This window comes from Protopterus annectens, chromosome 10.part0 (genome assembly GCF_019279795.1).
Source record: "Protopterus annectens isolate FY-2018-M chromosome 10.part0, PAN1.0, whole genome shotgun sequence".
NCBI classification, from domain to species: Eukaryota; Metazoa; Chordata; order Ceratodontiformes; family Protopteridae; genus Protopterus; species Protopterus annectens.
The window spans coordinates 186,236,931-186,256,023 of NC_056744.1; the positions used below are offsets into that span (position 1 = coordinate 186,236,931).

Consider the following 19,093-nt stretch of genomic DNA (forward strand, 5'->3'; position numbering starts at 1 on the left):
TCAGGCAGGGCCTTGCAGAACCATTAGGTGACCTATTCAACCACAGCCCGAGTACCAACTTTGTCCCAGCTGAGTGGAGTATGTCCATGGTCATCCCTTTGCACAAAGGTGGAGCATCCACTGATCCAGGAAATTAATTAATTATTTATTTTACATTTGTTAACTGGGGGTGTCTGACTGAGCCGAAAAGGCCCTTTTTCAGCAGAGGCCTGGGGAGAAAAGCTCCACAAAGAAAAATTACAGACACATTTAGTTATTTAGACATGATCAGTATACACACAAATTACAAGAGACATGTTTTTACAGTGGTATGCGGCACATAAACAGTTACAGTGGAGAGAACAAACAAAAAAATATTAATTTTAAAAATAAAGGTAATTAATAGATTTGTGGTGTACAGCTGAAATTTGGAACGTAGGTAGAATACATACATAGTACACCGGTACAGTACATACATTGTTGATTAGCCAATGTTTGTGAGTAAGATTGAAAACTATTATCAAGTGCTCTAGATTTAGTATGTATATGTTATCCGCTTTCACTAGCCTAGGGAGCAATCATGGCACTGCCAACTTTCCTTGAGATGTTGTCTGATGAGGTATTTAAAGGAGGCTTTGGATGATGTGTTTTGAATGCTAGTAGGGACACAGTTCCATTTTTTAGCCACTGAACTACTATATAGTGCATCTCCAAAGCTATTGTAGCTGTTGGTGACTTCTAGTGGTAGTTTGCTTGATGATCTAAAGGCCTTTTGGCTGAGTGATGTACTAGGTTTTTGAGGGCAGAAAACTTATTGGGGTGGTAATAGATAGAATGACAGAGGCAGAGCTTATTGCAGGTTAGGAGGTTGGGCAGTTCAAGTCAGTGGAGCGGTCTCAAAGCAGTACAGTGATGAGTTCTATATGAGCAATTTGCAGCAAAGCGGGCAATTCTGTTATAGCAGGCTTCCATTTTGCTTAGTTCAGTTTTGTTGAGATTAATCAGAATGGGAGATGCATAGAGTAGAGTGGATAGAAGTTGGGAGCGAGCAATGGCTGATCTTGCGTTGCTGGTAAGAAATGGTTTGATACGGTAGAGTGACCCCAGTTTGGCATGTACTTTTTTAATAGTTAAGTTGAGATGACTATCAAATTTTAGGTGGGAGTCTATGGTTATTCCCAATAGCTTAGCCTGTGCCACTGGAGCAATTGGAGTAGCAATTGTGGAGTAGATAGTGAATTGACTGTTAGTGTTTTTGTTAGAACTGGTTATAATCATAAGCGGAGTTTTCTTTGGATTGAGGATAAGTTGGGCTTTGGTAAGGTAGTTTTCAATGTCAGAGAATGCTAGTTGAGTTGTTTGCAGGAGGGTGGGAATGTTTTGTGCAGCACAGATTAAGGTAGTGTCATCTGCATACTGAATTATAGATGCATGCTGTGTGGAGGTCATTTGTGAAGACTGTGAATAGTAGTGGTCCTAAGACAGAACCCTGTGGGACTCCTATAGTTATGGGCAGCTGAGGAGGGAGAGAATTTTCCCATTTCACAGCTTGGTACCTGTCAGTTAAGTAGCTTTGGGACCAGGTAAGAGTGGAATTTGATAGATGATATTGGTTTAGTTTGTTTGCAGGATTTGGTGTGAGACTATGTCAAATGCTTTGGACATATCCAAAAAAAGAGTTGACACTTGTAGGCCTTCATTTTTGAGATGGTTTACTGTGTCTGTGAAGCAGAGGAGGGCTGTAGTGGTACTATGGGCAGGTCTGAAACCATGCTGAGTAGGTGACAGGATGTTGCTGTCTAGGAGATAGTTTAGCATCTGGGTATGGATGCATTTTTCTAGGATTTTGGCCAGTGGGGAGAGTAAAGCAATGGGTCTGTAGTTAAGTTCAGTGGAGGTTCTGCCTTTATGTATGGGTGTAACATAGGATATTTTCCAGAGTTTGGGCACATAGTTTTCAACAATTAATCTGTTTATGTGAATGGAGACTGGGATAGCAATAGCGTCTGCTGTGAGTTTCAAGAAATAGCTGGGGAGTAGGTCGGCTGCTGTTGATAAGGTTTTTAGTTTGGAGAGCATGCTTTTGATTGAAGTGGTGGAAACTGTTTTGAGGGTAAAGCTTGTATTAGTGTTGTTTGTGTTGGGTGGGATAGTGAGGAAGGAACTGTCCTGGGATACTAAGGATAGAATTGAGTTCACAAAGGTGCGAGTTGAATTGTGTTTCAATGGGAACTTTAGTGTCAGGGGTGGTTGGTTTGGGGGTAGCCTTTTGGGTGGATTTTAGTAGCTGGTTTACATTTTTCCAAACTTTTTGCGGGTTGTGTTGGTATTTAGTTTGTAATGTTGTGCATTAGGATTTTTTTTTGTCCAGCCTAATGCATTTTTTGCACGGTTGCGCAGTTCTTGGTACTTAGGCTTTGTGTTTCTTTGTTTTTTTGATAGTAAAGCCAGGCAGTGTCTCTGGACTTGAGGATTTGTTTGGTTTCTTTAATGAGCCAGGGGTTTGTAGAGGTTCTAACCTTGATTTTGCGCAATGGAGCGACAGTGTCTAGGTGTTGTAGAAATGTTTTGTTGAAATATGCTACAGCCTGGTCAAGTGGGAGGGTTTTTAGGGGGGGGGGTCCAGTCACAGTTACAGAGTAAAGTGTTGAGGACCTCAGGAGAGAATTTGTTTGTGTTTCTAGTGGATATATAGTTGTTTTGAATATGCTTGTTCTGCTACGTATAAAGTATATTATGTTGTGGTCACTTAAGGTGTCTGGAAGACTGTGTGAGGGTGCAATGTGGGGTTGTTAGTTAGGACACCCATCAGCCTAACTAGCCTGATCTGCAAGGCCATGGAATGGATTATCATTGACCTCATTAACAAGGACAATTGGCAGCCTTCAAATACTCGATCACATACAGTTTGGCTTCATCAAGGGGAGGTCGTGTCTGTTAAATTTGGTCAACTTCTTTGAGACAGTCACCAAAGGCTTGGATGAGGGGCGACAGTGCACACCACCTACCTTGACCTGGCCAATGCCTTTGACACTATTACCCACTCAGGCATAATAAACTCTCTCAACTAGGCATCAATCCATATGTTACCAGATGGGCAGCTAACTGGCTGACTGATAGAACCCACCTACTCAAAATAGGGAAGCCACCTCAAGCAGTAGACCCATAATAAGTGATGTACCCCAGGGTTCAGTCTTGGGATGTCTGTTATTTGGGATCTTCTTTTCTGAGGTGCAGGCCAAAACCAGTAGGCTATGGCTGACCAAGTTTGCAGATGACTGCAAGCTGGGCACTGTCATCAATTCCCCTAGTAATGTGTGGACATCCCCCAAGAAGGTCACACCCAAACAAATGACTGGTGCCAGAAACATGGCCTCAAGCTGAATACCAAAAAATGTATCATCATCCCCTTTGGGGAGAGTGATTGTCCCCACAAATTATCACATTAATAACAATGTCCTAAGCACGCAATCAGTTGTGAGGGATTTGGGCACCCAGGTTGATAGCAACCTAACTTTTGACCACCATGTTGCTTCTGTTGTATGGAAAGCTTTCTACACAGCCCACCTTATAAGTAAGGGTATCTCATCCAGGGACAAAGGTGGTCATAACATCCCATTATTGAATACAATGTCCCTTTTGGCATGTACCTTACAAGACCCATTATTGCATACAGTGTCCCTTTTGGCATGTACCTTACAAGGCCCATTATTGCGTACAGTGTCCCTTTTGGCATGTAACTTACAAAGCACATGCAGGAGCTGGAGAGACCACCGAGGTTCCTCACCAGGAGAATTCAAGGCCTCAAAAATCTGCCATACACAGGCTAAAAGCCCTATCCCTCTACTCAGTTTCATACAGACTCCTCAGAGGTGACCTGTGTCTGGCATACAAGGCAATCTTGGACCCTACCTTGATGGGGACTGCTGCATATCCGCAAGTCAAGCTCCACTTAAGTAACCCACATGTGCAGCCCCAGCCTGGTCTGTGACATCAATAGGACTTGTTGCTGGGACAGATTTGTGTCACAGAGACTCCCTCATCTGTGGAATAGAATCCCTGTCCATGTCAAGCAGAGTACCTCTTTACCCCTTTTTAAGTGCAGCATGGATAATTTGATGGGAAACAGAAAATGCATCCATGGGATTCCACCCGTGTCCCTGCTGGACAGGGGCATCAGCTAATGACTTTGCTAAACATGGGCTACCCTCTTGGCTAGGCTTATACGAGCCTTAGGACCAATAGCCTAGTAACTTCCTGTGATCCTATAAAACATGAACAAATGTGAATAAAACTTAGTAAGGAATATTTTAGAAGACTTAAATTAATTCTGAAAACATCTTTGACATCTAGGAAGAAAATTCAAGTTATAAACCAATTTTCTCTTCCTGTCCTAACTTACATTTTTGGAGTGACTGACTGGCCCCAAAAGGTGTTGGATAGATTAGATAAGAAAACAAGAAGGGATGCTTTATGCTCCTCAAATGATTTATAAAAATCAGTGCATACCAAGATGATATATTCCCCATTCTGAAGGAGGTATGGGCCTCCTTAAAAATGATTACATGTATAGATCTACAGTCATGGGACTGCACACATCTGATCTCACAAAACACAAATGTAGTGAAAGTTTTGAAACATGAGGAGAATAAATCAAAGATGACTTCCCTTCTTAGTCTAGCAGAATATCGGCATCAAGCAGGAATGGAAATTGAACCAGAAGCAGATAAAAATCAGGCAGTAACTGAATGTGCCAAAAAAACAAAAGAAAGAATATAAGCTGGAGGATCAGATGAGAATCAGATGAGAAGGCAAGAAATGTGGAAAATGCATAAATATAGTGGTAAGGATAGAAAACTCTTGGAAGAACCTCATGTCGATCAGGATCGAATGCAGGAATGGTTAAGGAGATGTGAATTCAAACCAAAAGATGAAAGGCTAATATTGGCGGCCCAGGATAGTGGCTATGTACACATTGGTTTACAAAGTCCATTGAACATGTGGGAAAAACAGACAAATGTAAATGTAGGTTTTGTAAAACAGAACTGGAAACAGTTGCAGACACCTTGTTGCTGGTTGTGACTTACTAATGGCAGAAGGACTTTATATTGAAAGGCATAATAATGTAGCAAGAGTGTTGCACTGGGGATTATGCAAATGTTATGGTATTAAAGTGGCTGAAAAACACTAGAAACATGAGCCACAAAGCATCATAGAAAATGATGGTCTATATCCATGGGATCACCCATTACCAGCAGTCCAAAAAACAGATGTGAGAAAACCAGATTTAGTGGTCCGGTCCATGAAAAGAAGACAAAAAGTAGCATTGGTCATTGAAATCACTACACCCAGTGACTGCAGTGTCTTGTGTACAGAGGGACACAGTCATAAAATATCAAGATTTGCAGGCGGAAATGGGAGCAGTGTGGAAGAAAGATACCCAGACAGTTCCAATAGTAGTAGGAGCAACGGGTCTTGTGAAAAAGAATGTACAATCATATTTAGATATGTTACCAGTACATGTAACTCCATATGAATTGTAGGAGTCATTACTGGGCACATTGCGGGTGCTGCAAAGAGTACTTCTGACTGACATCAAAGATTGAAACAATACTAATTTCATTAACTTTAATCGTACTTTGACTTAGGAATGAGGTCCATTCCCATCATGGTAATAGAAACCCAAAAGACTTGGAGAAATTAAAAAAATAAATAAATAAAATAGATAAAAAACAAATTAATATTTTATATTCATGTATTATACATTACATATATGTTTTCTTTATTAATGATTATACACATCAAAATAACATAAATTGTTCAATTCCTGCCTTCACTTAAACCTTGCTCCTTCTTTTAATTTAATAAATCTGTTGAAAAACAAAATGTTTTGGTGGTCATTAGTTCCAAATATTTCTCAGAGTTAAAGGCCGTAACACAATACATTAGTGGATTTAAAGAACAGGCTAAAAGATAAATAGTTAATGCAAAATAATATAAAACTTACAATATGCACAATATGGATATATATTACATTAGAACTCCGGAGTTCATCTCCTTCCTTCTTATGGATCCCTTCTTATTTGTGCCTGTATGTAAGCTAACCACTTTAGTATCTGCTGTATTTTATATATCATTCTTTAGCTATGTCCGCAATCTCAAAGGCAATACACAATTTTGTGCAGAGCTCATTGTAAATGGAGCCACCTATACTGAGCCAGAAGATATAGCAAACCTCCTGGCTGATAAATTCAGCTCCAGCTTTACTCCTCTTTCCCCCTCAAACTTCCCTCAGGAAATATAAAATATAACTCCCCCTACTATCACTAGGGAACAGGTCATTAATGCTCTCTCTAAGACCAAGAACACTGCATCAGTGTTCCCAGACAATATCCCAGGATACCTTCTAAATAGCATGAAACATGACTTATCAGGGCCTCTGGAATTACTGTTTAACTGTAGTCCCCAAACAGGCTTCATGCCTCATGAATGGAGAAAGGCAACAGTATTCCCTATGCACAAAGATGGGAATCTACAGACCCTTAAGTCTCACTGAAAGAATTATCATGGAGATGATCAGTAGAGATATAGTAAACCTCCAGCCACTGGAACCAACCCAGTTTGGTTTCATCAAGGGCAGATCATGCCTACTCAACCTAGTGGACTTCTTTGAGAAGGTCACCAAAGCAATGGATGAAGGCAAAATCATTCACACTGCCTACCTTGACCTGGCCAAGGCACTTCACACAATACGCCACTCAGGCATAGTTAAACTCAAGAGGTTAGGTACAAACCCATATGTCACCCAGTGGATAGCCAACTGGTTCAGACAGGATCTAGGAAGTTAGAATTGGGAAGTCCACCTCTACAAAGGAGCCAGTCACAAGTGGAGTCCCTCAGGGATCAGTCCTTGGACCGCTGGTTTGGCACCTATGTCTCTAATGGACACGGGTAACCTGTAAATGGTTCATCTCCCAGGCCCATGCTTACACTTATCAAGGGTATCATAACTTCTCAGAGATTTGGGATGCATGGCTAGGCTTAAAAAGGCCCTTGTTGTCATTAGCCTAGTAAACACATATGAACCTATGGACAAAGTTCCTTAGAATGTTTGTTAGAGTTTCTGTATACCTATCATATATTATTGTGCAACTCTCACATATGGCATGGAAAGTGCATCACTACAGTTTAAACCAATCCCCATCCTGCTTTTAAATAATTTTCCTTGACAAAAATGATGGTTAATGCTCCAATTTCTCTTGATTCTCTTGTTGACATATCCTTTCATAAGCAATGCTGATTAGCCTAATAAAAAAACAATACGTGTAATCCCTCATTCAGATATACACAATACTTGTTACCCATGATTTGTGTGCTCTTGAATAGGATTTGTATCGGTCTGAAAAGCATGTATGAATACCTGTAGGAAGCCTTTAATGTCTCTTGACATATCTATCACCCCCACTATTCGAGCATAAATCACTCTAACACAGGCTGCAAAAATTGCATCGGATTATATATCCTTCCTGCAGGGTGAGTTGCTCTGTCTATGGTTCTATAGGTTTGCATTTCATCTTGCACACCATGGTTAACTGTGATGGTTATAATATATTCACAATGCTTGCTATGAACCTTCCTAGAATTTTAAATGTAATAAGTAAGTGATGCTTGAATGAATCCAATGCACACACACACTCTCTCTCTCTCTCTCTCAATAGCAACAGTTAAATTATTCTAACCAGTTATTTGCAAGCTCAAAAACTGTCTAACTCTTATGTCTACACTTTCAGTATTCAGGTATGCATGTCACATTTGCATTTTAGTGAAATTTTAATGACACATTGATTATAGAATTGTAACAAAGGATGTTCTTCGTCTCACATTGCTGCAGTCATAACCTGTGGGTAGTCCGCTGTCCTCGGTCGGCCCGAATACGAAAGTGTTAGGCTGGCGTCGGTCATGGGCGCTCAGAACTGACGTCAGTACGCAGTGGTACTTAAGCGCATGACCGACGCCATATCCTCAGTCTTTCTTGCTGCATGGTCCGAAGCAGAAGCAGCGTTTGCAAGTGCCGTTCGGCGTCCTGAAATTTTCATTTTTCGAGTTTCAGACCGAAGACCAAGTTGGGCTAAGTACCCCGTTGGGGAATATTTTTGTCTTTTCTTGCCTCAGTTAATCCGGATGTCAGAAAAAGTTAATAATTGTATTTCTTGTGGGAAACAGATACCTCATAGGGACTATCACTCTCTCTGTATTCCTTGCTTGGGGCCTGAGCACGACGTAGTCGGGTGTCGCTTTTGCGCTAGATTTAATAAGCGCACCATTAAACGCAGATTAGATTGTGCTAGGCTTGTTTTCGGTAAGCGGTGTAACTACAACATGCCGTCGGATCCTCCGACGCCCGCTACTGCAAAGAAGCGAAAAGATAAATCGTTAAAGTCTAAACAGAATGAGTCGTCCGTTGCGGACGCCGGTTCTATGGAAACTATGGTTGAATCTGTGGATCCAGCCGAGGCCTCGGCTGAATCACAGGGGGAACCTTTAATTTTACAGGAATTGGCCTCTCCGGAGTTAGGTCAGGCCGAGGGGGCTTCTCAGGTTTCTGTAGTCCCATCTTTACAAAAGGTTATTAGGCCTTCTTCTTCTGTCACCAAGGGCCCTGCTAAAGCTAAATCTGGTCTTTCTGGTACAGGCAGCAGCCCTGGTTCTTCGGGCTCTGTTCCTAAAAAACATATGCTGAAAATGGCAGAGGATTTGATTACTTTAATCAGGGGTTCTATGCCCCCTCCTGACAAGAGGCCTAGGATGGAGACAGATGTGGAGGGTTTGGAGCATTCCTCAGATTTTTCTGAGTCTTCAGCTGAGGACATTCAGGATTTTCCTCCCTATTCTGATTCGGATGCAGAGGATTCCTGTCCTTCTGCTTCTCCTCCAGAAGATTTTTCCTTTTCTGAAACCCTACATTCCATGAGGGAGCATTTCAAGTGGGAAGGTCAGGATTTTTCAGATTCTCGTAAGAGGCTTAGGGAATTTTTGTTTTTGCCACAACATAGACCTTTGGCTATTCCCCCTGTTTTAGATGTTGTTCAGGATGTTTTTTCGGAAGCTTCCCTTAATCCTGATTCTTTACCCCCTGCCCCTGTCAGGCCAGATAGGTATTACAGAGTTCCAGAGGCTCATAAATATTTGTATAAGAGTCCTAGAGCTGACCCGGAAACTATTAGTTAAGGACCTAAGGGTGTCAGGGCTTCGGTAGTTAAGAATCCAGTACCTCTGGATAAAGATTCTAGGGCTTTGGACAGGTGGGGTAAGAAAGTGTATACCTCCTCCATGCTAGCTATGAGGGCTTTAAATTGCCAGTTTCATATGCTGAAGTACCAGAACTTTCTGTTAGGTCAGTTGAAATCTAAGGTAGATGCTTTAGCTGAGGGTATAGTGTGTAAGGAACTGCAGGACTTAGTTCATGCCTCGGATCAGGTTGGTAAGCATTCCTTGCAATGTGGCTTTGATGCTCTTCAGGCTTCCTCCAGGGTGGCTGCTACTGGTTCATTTATTCGTAGGCATGCCAGGCTTAAGGATCAAAATTTGACAGAGCATGTTAAAGCTCGAATTTTGGATGCCCGTCTACAATCTGAAGTTCTTTTTGGTTCTCCTGTGGAGTCAGTTTTGAAAAAAATGGAAGACAAAGCTAAGTCCATGCAGACAGTTAAGGAATTTTTACAAGTGCAGCCTCCTAAGTTTAGCAGCCTTCTTCCGAGTTTCAGTCTAAGGGCAGGTCTAGACGTGGTAGGGGCAGAGCTCATGCTCAGGGTTCTTTCAGGCCTAGGACTTGGAGTTCTCCTGCACAATCTTCTGGTGAGGGCAGGGGTCAGCCCTTTCGTAAACAGACCCAATGACCTGTATTTCCAGCTGCCAGACTCTGCCTGTCTGGCAGCTCCTCTAGGAGGAAAGTTGGCTCTTTTCAAGCAGAATTGGCTTTTGGTCACCCAGGACAAATGGGTGCTGGACATTATAAATCAAGGCTACAAGTTTTATTTTCACACCTTGCCTCCTTTCAAAGGCATGCCGGATGTACCTCCTCAGCAAAGACTGGAGGCTCACAAACAGATTTCTTTACTTTTACAAATGGGGGAGATCCAGGTGGTACCTCCGTCAGAAGTAGGCCTGGGGTTTTATTCTCGCCTATTCCTTGTGCCAAAAAAGGGAAACACTTGGAGGCCAATTCTGGATTTGTCCATTCTGAATACATACCTAGACATTCCAAAGTTCAAGATGTTAACTTTACAGCAACTTCTGCCTCTTCTAGGCAAAGATCACTGGATGGTAACTCTGGATCTCAAAGAGGCTTATCTTCACATTCCTATCAGACCCAGCTGCAGGAGATTCCTGCGTTTTCGGGCTGGTACTTTTCATTATCAGTTCTCTGCATTGCCCTTTGGCTTATCTACTGCGCCCAGGGTGTTCACAAAGGTCCTGGCTCCTGTGATAGCCTTCTTAAGACTAAGAGGAACACAGATTTATCCTTATCTGGATGATTGCCTGATTCTTGCTCAAGACAAAGTCAAGTTACTTCAACATCTACAGTATGTAATGGCAGTTTTAAGGTGCCTAGGGTATTCTGTGAACGAAACAAAGTCCAGTCTAGTACCCTCTCAGGACATGTGCTTTCTGGGTGTGAGACTGAATACAGCCTCTCAGATGGCCTTTTTGACCCCGGACAAACAAAGAAATCTTCACCTGTACTTCCAGCAATTATCCCTAATGTCCAGGCTGACTGCAAGGACAGTCCTTCAAGCCTTGGGGTTCATGGCATCTTGCATTCTGGTACTTCCCAATGCCAAACTGCATATGAGGAAGCTACAATGGTATCTCAAAAATGTATGGACTCAACACTGCCACGATTTGGACACTGTCATTCAGATTTTACCTTGCATCCAGAAGGAATTCTTGTGGTGGGCTCAGGAATGTCACCTAAACAAGGGACTCTCTGTGACCCGACCAGAGGCGAGTCAGATCTTAACGACGGATGCCTCAGACCTGGCTTGGGGAGCACACTTTAATGGGAAATGGGTTCAAGACACGTGGCCTCCCAGACTACAGCATTTGCATATCAACATGAAGGAGATGTTAGCAGTCCAATTTGCCCTGATGGCCTTCAAGGATCTACTTCAACCAGGACAGGTGTTGATTCAAACAGACAACACAACTGTTATGTGGTACATCAACAAGCAGGGGGGAACCCATTCTTACCCTCTTTGCAGACAAGCTATGATTTTGTGGGAGACTGCTCTGAGGTTGCACATCACTCTTCAAGCACGGTTTCTGCCAGGAGCACAGAACTCCTTAGCAGATGTTTTGAGCAGACAAATTGTGGATCCCCACGAGTGGAAATTGGATCCTCGTGTATTCAAACAGTTGACAGTGGCTTGGGGAACTCCTGACATAGATCTGTTCGCTTCTCCACTAAATTTCCAACTGCCAAAATTTTGCACAAAGTTGTTTCACCCAAAAGCTTGGAAAGTGGATGCTCTATCTTTCAGTTGGAACAACCTTCACGTCTATGCTTTTCCTCCTCTGCCTCTCCTTCCCAAGGTACTCTTGAAAGTCAGACAGGACAAGCCTTGCATGATTCTAATAGCACCAGATTGGCCTCAACAGCACTGGTATCCTCTGCTGAGGAGTTTAATACAGGAGCCTCCTTGGCCTTTGCCACCAATTCCACACCTGTTGTCCCAGGCAAGCAATCATTTTCTCAATGTCAGGGTACAGTCCCTGCATCTGACAGCCTGGCGTATTCTGTTTTAGATCCTGGGGGGTCTCAGCTTCCTCAACAAGTTTTGAATGTCATTTTGGAAGCCAGACGGCCTAGTACTAGAAAAGTTTATGCTGATAAATGGAGGAGATTTTTTCTTTGGAGCACAGCGAAGAGCTTTGATGTTTCAGTGCCTAATTTGAGTTTTACACTACAGTACCTTACTGAATTATTAGACAAGGGTTTGTCTTTCTCCTCTGTGAAAGTTCATGCTGCAGCCATTTCTGCTCACTATGATTGTGACCCTCCTTTGTTTTCTCACCCTTTGTTTAAGCAATTTCTTAGAGGGGCAAAGAACATAAGACCCCCACGTAGAGCTCCTACTCCTTCCTGGGATCTCAATTTTGTGTTGGAAAAGCTTACTTTACCTCCTTTTGAACCTGCAGCTACATTTGAGTTGAAGTTTTTGTCTTGGAAGACTGCTTTTTTGTTGGCCATTACGTCTGCTAGGAGGGTATCTGAATTGCAGGCTCTCATGGCAGTTGAACCCTTCCTGATATTCCATAAGGATAGGGTGTCCTTGCGTACTAACCCTACTTTTATGCCTAAAGTTATTTCTAATGTGGCCTTAAACCAGTCTATTCATTTGCCTACTTTTTATGCTGAACCCAAAATAAAGGAGAAAAAGTCTTGCATTCTTTGGATATTCACAGGCAGTTACGCTATTATTTGAGCAGAACTAAAGAGTTCAGGAAGACTCCACAGTTATTTATTTCTTTTGCTTTGGGTTCACAAGGGAAAGCTGTTTCAAAGCAAACCATTTCTAAGTGGATTGGACATTGTATTGCTTTTTGTTATTCTCATCATGGAAAGGATGTTCCGGCAGGGATCAGACCTCATTCCACTAGGGCTACTGCCACATCTACTGCCTTTTTGAGGGGGGTAGCTACTAAGGATATTTTGGAGGCAGCTACTTGGAGTTCAGTGCACACTTTTACCAAACATTACCATCTCCCTCTTTATTCCAAGTCTAGGGCTGGGTTTGCCACTGCAGTTTTACAGGGCATGTTAGCAGCTCCTAATGCCTTTTAGTTATGCCAGCCTCCCTTTACCTTTGCTTTGGGATTCTACCCACAGGTTATGACTGCAGCAATGTGAGACGAAGAACATAGTACAGTTTTGTACCTACCATAAATGTAGATGTTCGAGGATCCACATTGCTGCAGTCCAATTTACCCTCCCTCCTTCCCCTCTATAGTTTGGGGTTGCTGTGTTCCTTTTGGGATAATTTTTATTTTATCTATGTTGGTTGTTGGGTGTTTTCTATTTTGGCTATGGCCTTTCCTTTTTAGGCCTTCTGACATCTGGGGCAAGAAAGACTGAGGATATGGCGTTGGTCATGCGCTTAAGTACCACTGCGTACTGACGTCAGTTCTGAGCGCCCATGACCGACGCCAGCCTAACACTTTGGTATTCGGGCCGACCGAGGACAGCGGACTACCCACAGGTTATGACTGCAGCAATGTGGATCCTCGAACATCTACATTTATGGTAGGTACAAAACTGTACTTTTTTAAAACCTATAAATTTGGTTAGCTATTATTTGTAGTCTTTGTTTTCCTCATTTTACTAATATAAGAACTGATGTGGATTTCAGAACTAGACTCCAAATGTAAGCTTGCTTATTATCAAGGATAGATATAATACCAAGTATTGCAGAATGAATGCTCAAAAACACACAAACATGCACACACTTTGCTTACTTTTTACTTTCAATAGCTGCTCTGTACAAGCCTTAATATTACAGCTTTTGTCTGTTTGGAATTGTATTTCTTATTTAGTTACAACCACAAATACCTTATTTGGTTGACAAAAATATGTAACTTTAGTTAAAAATGTAAAAAGTCAATCTTTCTGTGAAATGAAACAAAAAAAGACGTGTTTTCCAGGCTTTCATTTAACATGATCATATTGGGGTTCTATATTTCTCTGACTTGTAAGTCATCTGTATAGTTAGATATCCAAATAGGTTCATTTATTTAGTACTGGGTCATTGGCATTGATGTACAAACTGGGTAAAAAATGTAAAGATGTTATGGTTCCAAACTCCAGTCCATGTAAAACTTAATTGCCAGTTTTTAAACAATGCTACTAGTCAAAAAGGAACTGATGCCAATTAGCATGTTATCTGAAACAAATACAGAAAGTCCTGCATCTGTAAATTTGTAGCATAACCTAAAGTCCTAACAAGCTGATGTACATGATCTTGAGTAACAAAAAATAACACATTTTGAACGCTCAGTAGCAACAAATTAGAACATGATATCTTGGAAGCACTACAAAGCAGATTAATGGGATTATACTAGTCTGTTCATGGTTATTTCATGTATCTTTATGAACAAGTCTTGCAAAGGAACATTCTCTGAATAATAAATGTTCAAACAGAAACAGATATGTAAGACACTGCACCAGCTGTTTAAATACACATTAGGTATACAGTAATCAGTACTGCCACGTCTCAACACTTTTTAGGAGTGCAGGTAACAGTCATAGTAATTCCACAAACTGAGTTGCTTCACACCAGTAATGCATGAATGAAGTCACCAACACGCAATGTCAACTTTTACCATAAAACAAGAAATAATTTTTCAGGGGAGATGAGCTTTCTGCACTCTGGATGCCCCACGTTGTATATTATGAAGGAAGACAAGATGGCTCAGAAAGAAAAAAAGATTTCCAACCCACTAAAAAAGTAAAAAAATAAATAAATAAAATTGAGAAAGTGAACCAGAGCATTGGATTCAGTTTTATACAGACATACTGTGAAATTCTTTGAACAGTTGGGGAAAAAAACAAATTTATAGAGCATCAGATTCAGTTTTATAATGCTATCTTATATCTACATTGTGTGATCAAGAACTGTAACACGTCAAACTCAAATGGAGAACAAAATGCAGCACACTGGAACAAAATGGTTTATTAGGAAAAAAGGTCTGCAGCACACCGGAAAAGAAACAAAAAAAGAAAGAAACTAAAGTTAGCCAGAGCACCAAAATCAGATTTATATTATCAGAAAATACTCTACATTGCACAACTGAAAAATGTTGTGCATTACCCTATTGCCTTCCGTTTTATGCTGCAATAACTTTAAAACAGCTGGAAAGCATGCTACACTGATATGTTGTATGCTGTTAAAGTGCTAAAGGAAAGCTGTTCTGCACTCTTGTGAACAAACCAGTTTTAATCCAGATTAGTATTACTGTTTACATTTTGTGCAATTTGTACTTTGTGTGGTTGAATGACTATTTTAATACAGCACTCAAGTTTACAAAGTGCTGCATTGCAGGAACATAGTACTCAGTCCAAAGGTTATTAGCACTCATACATGCATATACGCCCATGCACATCCACACAGTACATAGGTATGTACCACATCAGCATACACACACATAAATACATACATGCGCAGTATCCATATAGTATGCCATGCTTGTACAGACAGCACTGATCAGCAGTCCAGTACTCTGTGATTGCAGTTATTAGTGTTGATCACAAAACACTCGCATCTTAGTTGTGGAACCCTGTTTGTTCCTTGTAGATACTATTACAGTATATTTTGCTGAATACCTGTCTTGTTAACAGAATATATTGATGTCAGTTTAAATCCAAAGTCAAGTTCATCAACTTCCAAAAATGTCATTAGCTTCTGAGTCTTACTGTAGTGTGTGAGCTTTTAAGGCAATACATGGAACTTTGTTTTAATTCCAAAGCTTTTCAGTATGGGCTAAGAAGAGAGAGATATTTAAAGTTTTATGTGTGTGTATGTTTGTTATGGAGAGTGTGTGTGTGTGTGTGTGTGTTTCCAGTTTAAGGTTAAAATAATGGGTAAGTAAGGTTATAGCCTTAACATTTTGTGTGTGAGAATGGTTTATGCACAATAAGGTACATGTCAGAGTGTCATGTGTAATGCTAGGAAAAGGGTTTTTGGTAAGACAATATGTAGGGTCTGTGTTAGGAGTAGCAACAAGGCTAGGGTTAGGATGCACATATAAGGTGGTACAGGGAGTTGAACCCCCCCCCCTCCCCCACCATGCATCCTTACTGATGTGTGCTAACTCTAGCTCTAATCCCAACCCTACATATTACCCTATTGAAAATTAATTATATAACTGTAAGTACTTTTATTCAGGCAAATTATGTCTAAAGAGGTTTGTTAAAGTTTTGGTCCTCCTTTTTTTTCTTTTTGAGTGATCAGAAAAACAGAACATTTATTATCTTTTTGTGATCAAGTTAATCACATACAAGTGCCTGCTAGCACAGATTTGTACCCATATGCCCATACATAGTTAGGAATAGAAATACAACGTGTGCATGTATACATATATATATATATATATATATATATATATATATATATATATATATATACATACACGCACACAGTCAGCAATGCTCTTGCTGTCAATCTCCTGACAACTTCCTGTTCTCACTGACCATTTCTGATACAGGCACACAGCACAAGCTGTTGCAACATCATTCTCAGCAACATAATAATACAAATGTGTGGTCACTTCTTCCACCAAAGTATCTGGCAGCACAGCCTCTAAATCAAGCAAGTGCTGACCCTGGTGAGGTCACAGGCACCAAAGCAAAGCACATTAGATATATTAAATATGATGGTCAAGTCCCTGTGAGACATTTGTAATGGAAGGGATGTCAGAATGCAACCTATATGGCAAAGCTTAATCTAACTAAAGTGAAAATAGTTATTTTGTTCCAGGTTTCAAAAAGAAAACTGTGATCTTTGCAGACAATTCTTACAGATGTTAATGCAAAGGTCAAATGTATTTCAAATGAAGAAAAGAGAGAACATAATAAAAATTTTAATGTTTAATTATGCTGGCGTTGATTTAAATGTAAATTTAAGGGTATTTTTTGAATGAAAAAGAACAAAATTTCCAAAACTTAGTTGTTTTAAAAAGAAGGGTGTTTTTAACCTCACTCTCTGTCTGGTTTTGCACTTATTTGAGACAAGTTGAGAAAAGGGATTTACAAATCAAAAGGGTGCTCCTCCTAAAACTTGTCGATAGTTGAATATGCAGTTTTAAATGAGTTGATTATTGAAGAAAATATTAGGATTATGAAGCCAAACAAGTGAGGTGGGGTTGTGTTAATGAACAAAGATGACTATGTTGGCAGAATGTCTAACATATTAAATGATGATAAGGTTTATGAGATTTCTTATGTTATTGAGATGAATGTAGCATATTGTGAGATTGACTATTGGCTGAAAGATTCCTTAATGGAAGGTTATATTGAAGAAAACATGTTTACGTTTATGTTACTGATAGGTACAGGATCCCTCATATTTTTGGGATACCTAAAGTACACAAAAACATTGTTGAACCTCCATTAAGACTTAATATTAGTGGTGGGCAGATCAAAAATGGAACCGCTGGCCAAGTGGATAGCTTGGAAATTAAAAAAATATATTGAAAAAGCTTCCTCATGTACTGATTGATTCACGGCACTTCCTGAATGAGATGAAAAATACACATTATGACAGGGAGGCCTGGTTTGTAATGATTAATGTTAGAGACTTATTTTCAGTAGTTCTACAAGAATTGTGTCTTGAATAGTTTAAAGAAGTTTTACTGGTTGACAAGAATATTGCAACCAGGAAGTTGGCAATTTTGGCTGAACTAATGTGGATTGTTTTGCAAAAAGTGTTAAATAGATTTGTGGGTGAAATTTACCATCAAATTTCAGGTGTGGCTGTGGGTGCTGCACACATGGCCCATTGTTTGCCAATATAGTATTATTATACTGGGGAAAATACATTTTTTATTTAAATCTGCAATGTATAAATATTGTACAAGGTATTTTTGGTTCCTTGATGAAATATTTATCTTATGGTTGGGGTTGATGCAGTAGATCAACCCAGAATTGTTGAACATCCTCTATCTTAGCAAAACCAAATCTACTCGAGCTACACGCTCTAGGGATATAAACCTCAACACAACAATGAATAGAACATGCTGGAGGGATAGATTCCCTTCGCAGAGACTTCCCTTACTATGGAACAGGGTCCGGATCTACATAAGACAGAGAGCCCCTCATTATCACTCTTCAAGAGGAACCTTGATGAGTGGATGGGTAACAGAAAATTCACACTGGGGATCACACCAACAGCACTACTAGATAGGGGCCAAGGGTACTAGCTGCTAGTACAAGGGTCTAGGCAACTACTAAAGGGGTGGTGAATGCCGCGCAATGTGGCTGGGCTAATATATGCCTTCGGGCAGATAGCCCAGTACCAACCTATGAACCTATACGTTTTCTCATATTCCCACAGTTTTGATGGTGGAAGACACCATCATTGCACTTATGCATTCACATCCACTGCAATACACCTGGGCATTTAAATTGTACAATGGCGCTATAAAAAATGGAAATAAAAAAATAATTTTAAAAATTGAGTGTATAATAGTGATCATCACCACCTGACTGTGAGTGAAGTTGGATTTACCCTCACCTTGGAAATTTACCCACTTGGTTTTTATTGTCTTGTGTAAACAGTTCAAGGTACTTCAAGCTTCATCCCCTGATCAGGTATTGAATATTGATATAATGAGCACCTCATCAAACATTGTATATCGCCATAAGAAAAAAAGTTCAGCATTTCAGAGCTGATTATAACAAGGAAGTGGTACAGGGATATATACCTTCCAGTATCTTTTACTATGGGTGGACAATTCTTCAACAGATAAATGTTAATTTCTCCAGTCTTGTTTCAAACTTTTTTAAATAGCACCTAAATTCTTATATTTCACAAAAGCAGCATGTACTGCTTTAAAAAGTTATACTTGAATTCCATGCTATGTGCAGTACCACAGGAGTAGAATCATCACTGGGTATTTCTTTACTAAGCCTTGGTGTATCTTACTGCAGTAGCCAATAGTCCGTTTTCTACTTTTGATAAAAAATACTTTATGCAATGTATGGGATGTTAATAGCCCTATGGCTCCAAATTCTGATCATATTTTTCTCTCCTTTCCAGGGTACCAGTGACTTCTGTGTGGCTCCAACTACATTCATCACAAACTTGACTTCCATTGATGTCAGCTCAGGTAAAACAAAAGTACAATATTAATAATAAGGGATTGGTCTCCCAGTTTTCTTGTGGGAATACTGCATTATTACTACAAGATGCCATAGTTATTCCTCACTAAGTTTATTTGCTGTTATGACTATAAGACAGCATTTCATTGTATTATAAATAAATACAACAGCATTTTAAAAAAATATAAAATGTTAGCATTCTCTTGCAGGAAGACATTTTTAGTGCATGTAATCAAACTT

General features: G+C 40.2%; 1 protein-coding gene across 1 annotated transcript in view; it reads left to right on the forward strand.

Moving 5' to 3' along the window:
- The window catches only part of TTYH2 (tweety family member 2), a 2,201,930-nt gene that overhangs the window by 1,674,404 nt on the left and 508,433 nt on the right, over positions 1–19,093 (forward strand). The window contains exon 7 of the mRNA XM_044085133.1: positions 18,792–18,861. Within this exon, the coding sequence (XP_043941068.1) occupies positions 18,792–18,861 (70 nt within the window). The remainder of the gene's footprint in view (positions 1–18,791; positions 18,862–19,093) is intronic.